Raw genomic sequence first — 13,000 nt, forward strand, 5'->3', positions numbered from 1 at the left:
CTAACCTTGTTGGAGAAAATTATGGGGTTGGAGCAACAAGCAAAGGGGTGCATGCCGCCATGCATGCTCCTTGTACAAAGAGCAAGCGGCAACGGCAGCAGGAATGCCAAGCCCGAGAGTGAACGTTCCAGCAGTCACTCCCGCAACAGTGCAGCAAGTGACATAGCCTGGTATCGACCCTATCAGTTGAATGGCGCACAAAAAGCCAAATTCAAACGCACCGGCGTTGCATGCAGTATAGCACAAGCCCATCGCGATGGGACCGGCTTCCACTTGGCCAATGTTCAAAGAAAGGGCTGCAAGGGCTGCAGCAGAAGCGATAGAGAACTTCATTGTGATGACAATACTATTCGTGTGTGAGTGAATAACTATTTAATAAGAGACAATGTATGGTTGGATGTTCTTGGACGAAGAGGTTGCCACTAGCCACCCTATATTTATAAGTAACGAAGGCTGTGTTTCCGTACGCACCCCTATTTCTAATTTACCAACCCACAAACCTCCCCCCAGTTGCGCCCAGATTGCCCGATCAATTGGGAGCGACGCCCCCTGAGGGGCTACTGGGGCTCAAGGTGCCATGTAAGAGTTGACTTTTACTATAATAGCGACTCGGTCGATGGGATATTGTCGATTAAAGGCTTATATAGGATGTATGGTTGGAACAGCCACTGAAACCAATATGATTGACAATCAGAAATTTCCGCGTTGTGTGACTCTTTCTACACGACAACACCTTAATTTCCTTTTTCACATGGACTGTGGAGTTACGGCCATATGGTAGCATGTGCCATGTGCCATGAGCTGAAAGAAAATGCACCAACAAAGAAAATTAAAGGTCCAAAAATCAAGTAGGTGGCGGTTAGTTACTCACCCATGCCTGCGATCTAAGCAGCTCAAAAGACAAAGTCGTTAGTTGCATGGGCCACTGTGTATATACCACAAACCTTACAAATTGATTTTGAGGTCAGGTAGATTCGTTGATGTTAAATATCTGTACACAAGTTGCAGATGTTCAGCTGACTCAAGGCAAACCTTTGATTGTTAAATAGATGGACGCTCATGTCCTCCGTAGTTCCGTAGAGTTCATATATCTACTCCACAAACAATCGGTACTGATGACACTTGCTGCCACCCGATCGCCACGCTATGAACCTCGGATGAATACAGACCAACATGCCATTGTATTTTTTCGGAGCATAGCTACTAGAACCTTTCAAGTATTCACGCAATTGAATCAATTTCAAGTAGAAGAGGACGAGTGTATCCGGATTCCACCAATAACTTATTTTAATAGAGCGAGAATATAGTTAAATGTCGCGTCTCCACTATCACCGACCTGTCTCGGGTAGAATGTAGATTTGGAGAGAGAAGCGAAGGGCGGCTGGAGAGAGCGTAACAATGAAGGCGAGCAATAGTCTTTGGTATCAGAACATGGTCTTGATAAAATGGTTAAGTATATCAAGGAATAGGGGTAATGCCCGATAGGATTAAGAATGATATCTCCGACCAAAAGTCAGCTCCAAGAGTGGAGCACTGCTGCGTTCTCGACAAAGGAGGATTCACTATTATGGAACTTGTGGGGGTAATACCCACCTGATGACTCGTACATGATGACTCGTATGAGCGAATTAAGCCTACCAGTACCACCTCACGATTACGGGTGAGCCACTGTAGTTCATCTTGATACTCTGCAAAATCCGCGGGAACTCGTGAGCCCGAAATGCTCGAGAAACTTAAGCGAGGCGCCCGTGGTAATCTCGTTTATGCTTCTCGAGCATTTCGGGCTCGCGAGCTCCGATGGATTTTGCAGAGTGATATGTTTCGAATGGACTATTTCCCACCCAACGCACGTGACCGGCGATCGTAATAATTTACTTTTGTAGCCGACACATCTTCACTTAATTTGCAACATGGACGAAAACGACACAATCGAGACTACTTTGCCCATCTACTTATCTGGCTCCTTGGACCAAAACCTGCACATATTTCAGTACCCGCTATTGTCACGGCCTCTTGAGGTCCCCCCTTCAGCGGCTCTCACTGGCAAACGAATCAAAGCTCGACATAAACCCAAAGCTGGTCGATACGAAGTTCAAGTTCCTAACGATACTCGTGAAGAAGTCTGGAATGTGGACAGAGGAAGAGAGCTAGGTCAAGCACGAGCCGATGAAGATGCAGCACAGGCTGCAGCTGGAGAAGAGCAGGCTAAAGGCAAGAAGCGGGATTACGAGAGGGAAGAACGAGAAAGGGAGGAGCAACGTCTAGGCGAAGTCAGACTAAGAAGCGAAAAATTGGAGAGTACCAGTGTATATATGTTAGGCGTAGTTCGCGATGGTGAGTCATCGGAAATTATGTGTATTGCGTATTTATTCATAGAAACAGGGAAACTATATCTACATCCCGTACATGACGTATTACAATTACGCCCAAGCCTGACATATCTTGATGCATTGTCAAAGAAACAGAAACGAGCTCGCGGCGAGGACTCGGACGACGAAGGCCCTCCACCAGATCCCGACGAACCAGCTCCTTCCTCAAGCGTGCCAAAGGTCAATTATCTAGTATGCCATGTTAAGGTTGTATAAGCAAGCTGAAAAATCGCAGGAAAAAAAGAAGACTGAATCAAAGGAGGTCTTGGTTATGGCGCGGAAGACGGACGATAAATCTGGTAACCAAACCGTTGGAGGTTTAAGTGCTATCCGCCGTGAGATGCTCAATATTATTCGGGAAGAACAGGAAGAACAATGGCGGAATCTAGATTATAAGGGGATACAGGCACGTAGACTCTATAGTTACTGCATGTGCTTCGCGCTCATACTTACCTCTTGTTCATAGACTCGACAGTCAGCTGAATGGCTTGATGAGATTTTCAGTACTAATGAGGAGGTTATGAAGTGTACGACTTCGGCCTCCGAAATGCTTTCATCTATAAATGGGTTGCTTCCGGAGCAACTTTAGCTAGTGTATCCGTTGATTGTAGTAACATCGATAATTTACATTCCTCTACGTGCAAATTATAGGCAAGAGTGAAACTAAAGTAGCTATTTCATCTAGTTCTCCTCTCTCGGTGGTACATCTGCATACGCAGGAGGTCCAGCAGTGACTGGGGCAGAAACACCTGTATTAAGGTAAGGCGGAAGAGCCCCGTCAACATGAACCGGTTGAGGTGCTTCAGTTAATGCTCCGGAACCAGGCGCGAGTCCACCTCTTTGACGAAAATGGTCGTTTATGCTTGGTGGTGGGTCAGCAGGGTCGTCTAGTGCAGGTGGTGGTGGTGGGGCGGCTTCGTTTGTGTCAGAAGAGGCAGCAGCAATCAACTGCAATCTCATAGTTAAGTTTGAAACGGGGTCATCGCCGACAGGCGTAAGAGGCGGAGGAGGATCTGAATTAATGTCGGCAAGGATATCCGGACTTAACACCGCACGAGAGTGTGGGTGAGAGAACCCGGGGTCACTAGGAAGTCCTTGTTCATCATGTGATAGACCTAAGGTTAGTCCATCGAACTGGTCGTTCGGAGCAAAGCCGTAACTTGAGCCCTCTCCAGGGAACCTAAGCTCCATTCCCGAATCGGGGCTTGTCTGAGTCCACTCTCCAAATGTACCAGAAGGCGCAGGAGGAAGCACTCGCGAGGCTGATGAACTCGAAGCGGCCACTGCGGCAGATTCCGACTCGAAAAACGTAGGTAAGCGCCCATCGTGTAAGTTGTCTTCATTAGCCCGGGATTCTAATTCATGAAAAGTTGGCGGTTGGGACGAACTTGGGTGCGTAGGAGGAACAGCGTAAGGAGCATCAATAGAAGGTGGTGGTGCACCCAATTCACCTCCAATTATTGATGTACCTTCCTCGAATGCTGGAGGTGGTCCGTTGCTAGGGCCCTCGCCATGATCGGCATCAGCCGCACGCACAGTCTTCGCTGGAGGTCTATCGTGCTTCTTCATGTATGCTTCTTCAATTTCTCCAGGGACTTCAACCTGAGGTATTACGCGGGGGATGATCGTAACTGGAATTCGTGCTTTGATTGTTTGTTCCTGTCCGTCGATTAGGAAGGATGCTCGGAGGATTACATGGAACGAGACATCGTGCATCAAAGTTGTTTGGGAAATCGAAGCACAAACTTCGTGAGTATTCTCTTGTCTTTGGATATCAGCGTGAGGATCGTGAGATAGACCGTGCAGGACCAAGCGGACTTGAATATGTTTCGTTGGATGAAATCGTGCAGGAGCACCGGATCGAGTAACAATAGTAGGATGTATAGGACCACCGGAAGGAAGCGAGCTCGAAGCACTTTGTTGGTCAGCTTGCATAGATGAGCCCTTTTCAAAACCGGCGGTAGGAGGTGGGCTATTGAACAAGTTCATATCGGGCTCGGCCGGTGCCCATCCCGTTTCATCCTCAGACACAAGCGACTCAGCATCTTCGTCTTCGTCACCGGTATCCACTCGGATCAAACGAACTAATTCTGCGCGAAGATTTCGTAAACGCACGCCCCTTTGTATCACGGCTCGATCTGGAGGTGGGATATCCCAATAAAGCGGAATGGGTTCCCCAGAACGAAAAATAGTGCGCGGTATTTCGACAGTGGTTGGTGTCGGGGCGTCAAGAGAGATACGGCGAGGGGCCACTGGTAAATAAGGAGATGTAATTGTTGTGTAGCGCCGAGTATGGATTTCAATAGACTTGCTAGTCGATGGGAGCGTAGGAGACTCTAGGGTGACAGTAAGAATATGAGTTATACCTGAGGTTGAAGTGTGGAGGCACTGTGGTGTATCGGGTGTAAGAGGGATCGAAAATGGCAGTACCCCTGGCAAGGTACTGGTATCAGGGCTGGTTGACGACGATGGTGACTGTTCCTGCGAATACAAAACGTGTTTCGAAAACCCAAGCTCTACTTTGTTAATCCCAACATGTTCTTCCGATCGATATGTGATAGTACTAGAATATCCCACCTCGTGAGTAAGTGAGACACCGGGGAAACGGATTGGCTTACACACTCTGCCATTTCTCTATTGACGCGCTTTTGATGTGAACCTCCCCCTCAAAAGAAGAAACGTCTCCCTCTGCTCCGAGAAACCCAGACTGAAACGTCGTTTTGCCCTCAGAGGGTGTGATTAGAATCAACGGCCGGTCGTCTGGTAGCGTCGAGTCTAATTGATGCCACTGTGGATCTTCAGAATAAAGCGGGGGAGGTATCTGGCTAGAGCTGTGTGCGTCCATCGGTGAATATAATAAACAAGAGATGGAAAGGGTGGCGTGATAATCGTTATGGTGGCTAAGTTCAGCTGTAGTGGGACGGAGCTGTAAGTGCGGACAGGATCACGTAAGAGTTCCGGTTCTTGTGGATCCACGTGACGGATGGTATATATGCCCTTGCACAGTATTGCACAGATTTTAATGATATGCACATTCAGATAAAGAAAGAACATGAAAGTTTAAGAGAACGCATTAGTACCATATCATACTTAAACAACTACTTAAATGTATCCACGACAATTCTGCGAACCACAAGAGCAAGGAATCGTTCCCTCTCCTGGCTCGGCATGTGGATGATAATCAAACCCGAGTTCTTCTCCTGCCGGTATGTCTTTCAATGCAACAACTGCGTGTCGTTCAAGTCCGGTCTTGCGTGTGTTAGTGATATAGATTTGTATGAAATAATAAGACCCTACATCAGGCAGTGTGTCATAAAGCACTGAAAAAATCTTCAGGTTAGGCTCACACTTGTGGCTTATTAAGATTCGTTTAGTGAGAAAACATCAAGTGACAAGCAGAGCAAACTCACTTGATAAAGCGCGTCCAATTCCCTACTGCCCAGCAATCAAGTGTGTATTTATTGTGTTGCGAATCTATATCAAACATGTAAAGATTGCGGTCCTTGAACGTCGTCTTTGGCCGCTAGACATTTCTGTAGTAGCAATATTGGACGGGATGCGCGACGCGGCTTCTTTAGTACTGCAATGAAAGTTCAATTATTTTGAGTATATGCGCTGACTGATTATTGTACAAACTTACATTATCTCTCTTAACAAAGGGGAATCTGTTAATACTTAAAGTATAGGACTGGATAGAAATGTCACCCACCCCGTAAACGAGCCGAGGACTTGACCAGCTTTGATCCTCTCTCGGGCGCGAACCCCCCAGCCTCGAATCTCATACTTAACGATTTCGATATGGACACTTCGGGGACGCTGGAGAACACGATTCGGGCAACTCTGCGGACACCGACAACTCTTAAACGCAATAGGCTACGGTGTTAGCAATTTAACAACAAAATTGGGTGCTTCATTTACCTGATTACACTCTACAGAGACGCCTTTAAATTTCAGGTTAAACCGACCCTAAAATGGATTCAGATGATTTCCACCATGATGATCGCTCCACTAAACTTACGTTCCGATCATAGCAAACTTATGCGCGACTCGGGGCGAGCAGGATCAAGTATAGGAGCTTGACAACCACACTTGTAGGGGTAATTAATATCACATTCGGAACAGTCACATCTAGTAAAATTTTCTGGTCCAAGAGGATATCCTTCGCTTCGAAGTCTGGAGACCTTAAAGTTGTAATGTTTTTGGGCGTCATTGCAGCTTTGATTGAAAAGATAAAACTTACCAGCGAAGTTCCATCTCACTGTATTCAAAATTTTTCTTCAGCGAGGGGATGGTTTTGTCTATATCATTTCTTAGCGTAATTGGACCAGCGCCTACATCAGACGCGGCTCGATTCCATTTTCTTTCCAACTCCTGGAGTGCAGTTAGGGGAATGTAGAGCAGGAGCAACAGGAGAACCTCCGAGACTAAGTGAAGTTGATCGCTCTGTTTTATAAGCACATTCCTAGCTCTAGGTGGCGACGGTCAGAACTTGGTCAGAATCCGAATCCAAATCATTGTCCTCGGGAATGAAATCCGGATCTGTCATGTAAAAGCGGGATACTGGAGCGTCTCCCATACCAAATATCCCGAGATAGTTGGTCTGATTCCAAAGGTTTTTCGAACATCCAGGAGCCCCGAAGTACAAATGAGAATAGTAGGTATCGTCCTTGGAGGATATACTAAAGGGCCGGGTTTCCAAGGGACCGAGTTTGCTAAACTCTCTAGCTCTGTACTTCTTGACTAGATTTGCGTGCGTTGAGCGGGTGTCTCTGGGTTCAGGTATCCTGCATATTCCCCAATAAACGTATCAGTGAAACTGGAAGAAAAAGAAGTGTATCCTCACCACTCTTCACTAGTACCATCTGCCCGTTGCCAATCGTCCTTGTTCCAGCGGATCTATGTACAATGAGCAATTGTACGTGTTAGGGAATGACATTACGGTAATACCTTGTAGCTGTGTGCCTATTCAGTCTTCCGAAATCCGTTTAATTGGGTGTTTAGCTACCTCATCCGCCCGTTTTCTCCCCAGTGTGAATCAACCACACCATCAATCTCCCATTCTTCCTGGCCATGAAGATCGCCGTAGTCCTCTGGCTCAGACTCAGACGAGTGGCAAAACTCAGGGTCGAGGGGGCCAGGAGCTTTCTCCTTCCGTTTCTCCTGAGCAGGCTGTGGGGGGACTGCAGAGGATTTTGATTTCCGCTTCTTGTTCTGACGCTGAGGCATGGCGTTCGATGTGGTGGAGAGGAATCGCGCGTGGCTGAGATTGCGGAGGGCAAATAGATAATTAATCTGAAATTGGTCAGGGTGATTGCGCCGGCGCTTATAGGTCCATTTGTCCGTTCCTTTGTGATCATAGCTATCGTGGCAACAAAGGGAATGACGGTCCATCGGCATTCACGATCGCTCTCTATGTTCGGTACGGCCCAACAAAGACCGTCATACATGGAGCTAGAACAAACAGCTCCCGGTTGAGACACGAGGGCTTGTGCCAGAGCTATTTATCTAAAAGCGCACCGCGGCACTGCGAGCTTCAATCACTAGCACCGACATTCCTCTGCCATGGTCCAATCCAAAGATTCCCAACCCCCAAAGCTTATGCTCAAGTCCACCAAAGATGCGCTTCTCATCATCGAAGCAGCCGAGCGTGGTTTGTTCCCCCGACTCGTCCGCCGTTTAACTGAGCAGGAACGCGCACAAAACATCTATTCTGGAGCTATATTTGTCTACGATGAGTTCGAGTCAAATATCCGGCGATTTACCGATACGTGAGCTTCTGCTTTACTGTTTATTAATCGCTTTCTTACCTTTCAAAAAGCTTGGTCTGGAGCCCTTCGCGCATCATCGGCAATTATTTGGTAGGGTAGTTGATCTCGATTTCTAAAATCTTATCTTATACTATGATAGGTATATCGAGAAATGAAGAAGCATGAACCTCGTCCAACGTCGCGCGCGGGAGCAGCTTTGCCCCCTCAGCCGGCGTCTGCAAGAAGCCTCACACGCTCTCGCACAGATACTAACCTGGAGCAAAGCGGCGATCAAAAGAAGAAGGAGCAACTATACGTTGGTAGTCTCACCCATAACGAGAGGTTTAAGACCGATGGCCTTGTCAAAAGGGTAAGTGGTGGCTACGTATGAATCAAGACAAATCATTTATGGGAAAGGGTAGACCTTTTCTTTGATGACTGAAGGCAAACACATTCATGTCATAGGCTACTATACCTATGATGATGCGATGGAGGGGCGTTTCCTTACGCCTTCGGAACATCCCGAGTTTACAAGCCTGATAATATCTCAAGAGCTCTTGAGAGACAAATCTGCTTATCGGGTGCCACCTCGTATTGAATTAGAAAATGGGCTTTTGGTGTATGCGTGGGTTTTTGTTCACTTTTTGTCGCCGGAAGTACCTAACTTGAGCTATAGTGGCGAGGGCGAGAAACAGAACCCAGTCGACTCTGAAAAAGTACCTCCAGAATCGGGTCGTACATCCCAGCCAATATCTTCGACCCAGGCTCCCACTGGGCTTTCTACTCTCTCCTCTTTCCCTCACCTTCCTTCTATAGGAATAGAGGAGCAAGATAGCCCTATACATGACCTCCCACCTCTTCGAAAACCCCCGTCAACCCGAGTTTGGGACCCCATGCCTATTGTGGACTCTTTGGTATATTACGACGGCCCTGCTTATACTTGCCAGGCTCGGACCACTGCTGTGCAATACGAGTTCTCTCAATTCAATACTCCCGCGAGTGTTCAAGATCAAACCCCGCTTTTGTCGCCATCTATCATCCAATCGACTCTGAACCCTTCGTCTAGTCGCTCGACTCTCAGGCTACGAGATGGCCGTCAAAATCCATACCCGGGAAATCAAGATCGACCACTGGCGAAGAACTTGAACGTTGCGCGCTCCCTACGAGAGACAGAGTTCAACCGTACTAGATCACCCTTCTCACCTACCCCTAATATAGAGTATGAGCTATTAGCACCTTCTCCAGAATATCTTGGCTGCTCGAATTGGCCCATTCCTCCATCAAATGTTGATAGAAGTGGGGGTAGCACAAACCAATGTTATGCATACCCTGGGTCGACTAACGATGGATCTATACGGCTGGGGAATACCGAAACGACGTCAAACCACCTTGGATCTCTGTCCCGCGACCCCGAAGTTGGGCCCTCAGGAGAGACGGTTGAGTATGAGGCTGTCCCTATGGGAAGATATGGAGGAGCCAAGAACACTAGCATAAACTAATTAGTTTGGTTAAATTTATTCATCATATGTCTCGACATCAGGCGATTTTATTCGATATCCCGTCCAAATTGTATCTTTATAGTTATATTCTAGTTTATAGAGCAGCCCTTGTTATCTAAATTCAATCATTATTCGGTCCTCTATTCTGTGAGAAATGGACACGTGAGCCGGGATCGGCATGACGCTGGCGTCTTTCTGTAGCGACACGACACGACTCCACATTCAGCCTCATGGATGAAAGATACCAGCGTTGGGTTGACTTGTCTAACGAAGATATAAGTCCCGATATAATACGGGATGTACTTTTCCCTCTAGAAGATGAACTCTGGGTAGCTGCTGCCTGCGCGGATCGAATTCTCTCGGATGTCGAGGCACAAACAGCATTACTCGAGCTTGGGTTACTCCGCACCTCGCAAGCCTCTGAAAAGATTCAAACTGCAGTTGACGAGTTGGTTAATTCTGGAGAAGACACCGACCCTGAAGAGCAACCCAACGAGGACGATAGGAGTGGGCGAGACTCAAAACATACCAGGCCTACAGAATCCGACCTACTCAAACGTGCACTGAATGAAGACGAGACAAGCAGGAAACTTTTGGGCCTCAGAGCTGTGCTGTTGCGGCGCTTGGACCTGACCAGAACATATGGCGAACTTTTGGCCTCCAGATCACTGAACCCGCTGGATGGCAATGAGCAAGTAGAGGACGACGATCCTTGGGCTGAGGAGAAGCCACCCTCTGTTTCTTCTGGACCACCTTTTTTATCTCTCTTTGATTTCCTAACGACCGACATCGTTCATTTAGCACTTCTTTGCGCATCCACACAACGATTTAGCGCCCTTAAAACCTTATTCATTCACCATCTACGTGATTTGTTCCCTTTCCGGCTCCATGTGCTCGAAAGTATACCGGCGCATGCATCCCCTATCGAATACGTCGATCTACTTCCCACATGTAACTTCGCCATTGCCCAAGAAGAAACGAGACTTTCGCATCCTTGGCGTGAGGATTTAGACTGGGTGGAGCAACATCACGTTCGAGCCGCTTTAGCAGACACTGGGGTAGAGGATTTCCCCCAGTTCGAAACCATTACCGTCGAGAGGCCATCCAACCCTCAACCTGAATTACTTTCGGGTGCAGAATTGACCGTGTGGTTTAAGCGACGTATCGAAGCCATAGACACGCTTGGCCTGATTGATATTGCTCTTACATTTGTCCAGCATGCGGCTTCATTGGCTATACCCGACCTCGACGAAGAGGGCGAAGAGCTCACTCTCTTAGCGAGACTCGTTTACGATGCACCTATTTCGGAAGACAAACCTTTGGCAGCAGCGGACGACTGGAACTTATCTCGATGGCGTTCCATGGATCCTCCCGCGGTCATTCGTGCATACCTGACGCAGTCCACTCCTGAAACCGTAGCCGCAGACATTCGTCGCCTTGTTGTCCCATACTTATTTGTTCTGGATGCGCGGAAACAACGCAAACACGCGGCCGCTCCTGTACAAGTTGAGCAAGGCCTATCCGATGAGCTCTTATATGGCTGGATCCTCAATGCTTCCCTTGATCTCGCTGCCGCTGTATTCTTCGCATCCAAAGCCGACCTTCCGGAAACGACACGAATTATACAAAAAGACGAGGACCTTGCCCGTCTAGCCCTAGCTTGCTTGTATGGTTCAGATGCACTAAACGCGTGGCCCACTATGAGCTCGATATTTGAATGTCTTCCAGCTTGGGAAACATCCGAATCCGGAGAAAATAACGCAGACGCGGATGAAGCGGACACTACGTTGGCTTCACTTGCAGCATTTGTAACCCCTACCACCGCAAAACCTAGGACAGCGCCTGCCGATTTGTACACTTTTTTTAAGCCATTGTCAGCTCGTGCACTCAGTCGAGCACTGGATATATTGGATGTACACTTGGAATCCGGGGAAGTGCTTTCTCGGTGGGGTGTTCCTGCACCGCTAAGATGGTTTGTCCAAAGCGCAGGCGATGCCACTCTCCAAAGATCATGGGCGATTAAGATGGCGAGGCGTAGCGGAGCGGAGGGCGGGGAGGTGCTGTTGGATGATATGATTAAGCTTAGCGGAGGTGCACTGGGCGATCTTAGGGGTGCTTTCGGTGCACTGAAGAAAGATGAAGTGGTTAAGATTTTCTTTGAAGGGCTGCTAAGCTCCGGGAGTATGTTGCCACTACAAATGCGTGTGCTTGTTGTTTTCTAACTGCGTATTCATAGGATTCGACATGGCCCATGACATGCTTAATCCTCGAGGAATTCCGCCCCCGCTTCCGACTGATGTGGTCGAAAACCTTTGTTTGAGGGTTTCTCGAGAGTTTTACGATAATGCCACCTCCGGCAATATACATAGTGGTGACATGAAATTGGCATACGAATGGTAAGAGTGTCTGCGATTATGGGTTAATATCCATACGCTTAACGTACTATAGTCTTAATGTTCCTCTTCCCACGCCAGTGGTCATCAAAGAGCGCGAATTTATCGAAGCGACAAGCCGAATTTGCGCATTCAATGTAGTATCCCGACCAGGAGTACCTATCACACCGCTTGAAATTCGTTTAGTCAAAGACAGGCTCAGTCTGGTTGGACGAGTCCTGTCAAGCACCGAAGATGCATACAAACACACTCAAGTCATACTAGATCTCGTTGCAAAGCTTGGATTTAGGGGAGACCTAGCTGCAGAGGTCAAAGCACTTGCCATGATTGCCGACGCGGCTCTATCATCGGAGGACTTCGAGGTGGCGGCCGAGGTTAGCATTCGGATGGTTAAGACCGCTGTCAAATTACGTGCGTCAGACACCGCTGCCGCGCGCGAGGCTACTGAAGTCTGCTGGCATACATGTTACCAACTGGGACGGCAAACTGAGTTTACAGACACCAAGGCAAAGATGACTCTGCTGGCCCACGTGCTCGAACTCTGCCCTCCAGAAAATGTGAACGATGTGTTGGCCGCCTGGAAGAGGTTAGAGGCGGAAAAATTGGAAGCCTTCAAAACACGGGAGCCAGCTACGAAAAGTTCACGAAGAACGCGCACAGGAAACGACCTTCTCGCGATACCCGATCTGTCCGCTCCTTTGATCAGTCCAGATGCCGCAGCAGCGGCAGCACGCACATTTAGTCGCGTTGCAGGTGCGGCTGCCAACTTCCCATTCTCCGTTCGTGGACGTTTGGGGTATGGAGGGGGCGGTGATAGGGATAATGAATCAGTCGTATCGGGAATGTCCACGCGCTCGAGAAGTCCTGAAAGTACCGTATCAAATTCAGCAAGACATGCGCTTTCGAGAGGGGTCGGATGGCTAATTGGGGCTGGCGAATAAAAATTTTATTGGACGTTTTATGGTCAATTATTTGGGGAGGATGTGTTCCGA

The 13,000-nt window shown here is 48.0% G+C and overlaps 6 protein-coding genes across 6 annotated transcripts; 3 read left to right on the plus strand and 3 right to left on the minus strand.

The window, feature by feature from the left end:
• On the minus strand, window positions 1-333 carry RhiXN_00456 (uncharacterized protein; the record flags this gene model as incomplete). The annotated part of the gene is made up of 2 exons (XM_043320275.1): window positions 1-167; window positions 222-333. 2 exons carry the CDS (start codon window positions 331-333, stop codon window positions 1-3), a joined length of 279 nt encoding a protein of 92 aa, XP_043179287.1.
• Window positions 334-1,910: 1,577 nt separating this feature from the next.
• Window positions 1,911-2,852, plus strand: RhiXN_00457 (uncharacterized protein; the record flags this gene model as incomplete). Its single annotated transcript, XM_043320276.1, has 4 exons — window positions 1,911-2,334; window positions 2,383-2,549; window positions 2,605-2,779; window positions 2,836-2,852. The coding sequence occupies 4 exons, from the start codon at window positions 1,911-1,913 to the stop codon at window positions 2,850-2,852; spliced, it is 783 nt and encodes a 260-aa protein (XP_043179288.1).
• A 198-nt stretch (window positions 2,853-3,050) lies between these two features.
• RhiXN_00458 (uncharacterized protein) lies at window positions 3,051-5,214 on the minus strand (the record flags this gene model as incomplete). The annotated part of the gene is made up of 2 exons (XM_043320277.1): window positions 3,051-4,932; window positions 4,988-5,214. 2 exons carry the CDS (start codon window positions 5,212-5,214, stop codon window positions 3,051-3,053), a joined length of 2,109 nt encoding a protein of 702 aa, XP_043179289.1.
• Window positions 5,215-6,837: 1,623 nt separating this feature from the next.
• Window positions 6,838-7,595, minus strand: RhiXN_00459 (uncharacterized protein; the record flags this gene model as incomplete). The annotated part of the gene is made up of 4 exons (XM_043320278.1): window positions 6,838-7,153; window positions 7,213-7,265; window positions 7,317-7,323; window positions 7,375-7,595. 4 exons carry the CDS (start codon window positions 7,593-7,595, stop codon window positions 6,838-6,840), a joined length of 597 nt encoding a protein of 198 aa, XP_043179290.1.
• A 336-nt stretch (window positions 7,596-7,931) lies between these two features.
• RhiXN_00460 (cAMP-independent regulatory protein pac2) lies at window positions 7,932-9,615 on the plus strand (the record flags this gene model as incomplete). Its single annotated transcript, XM_043320279.1, has 5 exons — window positions 7,932-8,137; window positions 8,188-8,227; window positions 8,277-8,486; window positions 8,539-8,741; window positions 8,793-9,615. 5 exons carry the CDS (start codon window positions 7,932-7,934, stop codon window positions 9,613-9,615), a joined length of 1,482 nt encoding a protein of 493 aa, XP_043179291.1.
• Window positions 9,616-9,845: 230 nt separating this feature from the next.
• Window positions 9,846-12,949, plus strand: RhiXN_00461 (Secretory pathway protein Sec39; the record flags this gene model as incomplete). Its single annotated transcript, XM_043320280.1, has 3 exons — window positions 9,846-11,796; window positions 11,852-12,011; window positions 12,064-12,949. The coding sequence occupies 3 exons, from the start codon at window positions 9,846-9,848 to the stop codon at window positions 12,947-12,949; spliced, it is 2,997 nt and encodes a 998-aa protein (XP_043179292.1).
• Window positions 12,950-13,000: the final 51 nt, after the last annotated feature.

This window comes from Rhizoctonia solani, chromosome 4, assembly GCF_016906535.1.
Source record: "Rhizoctonia solani chromosome 4, complete sequence".
Classification (NCBI taxonomy): domain Eukaryota; kingdom Fungi; phylum Basidiomycota; class Agaricomycetes; order Cantharellales; family Ceratobasidiaceae; genus Rhizoctonia; species Rhizoctonia solani.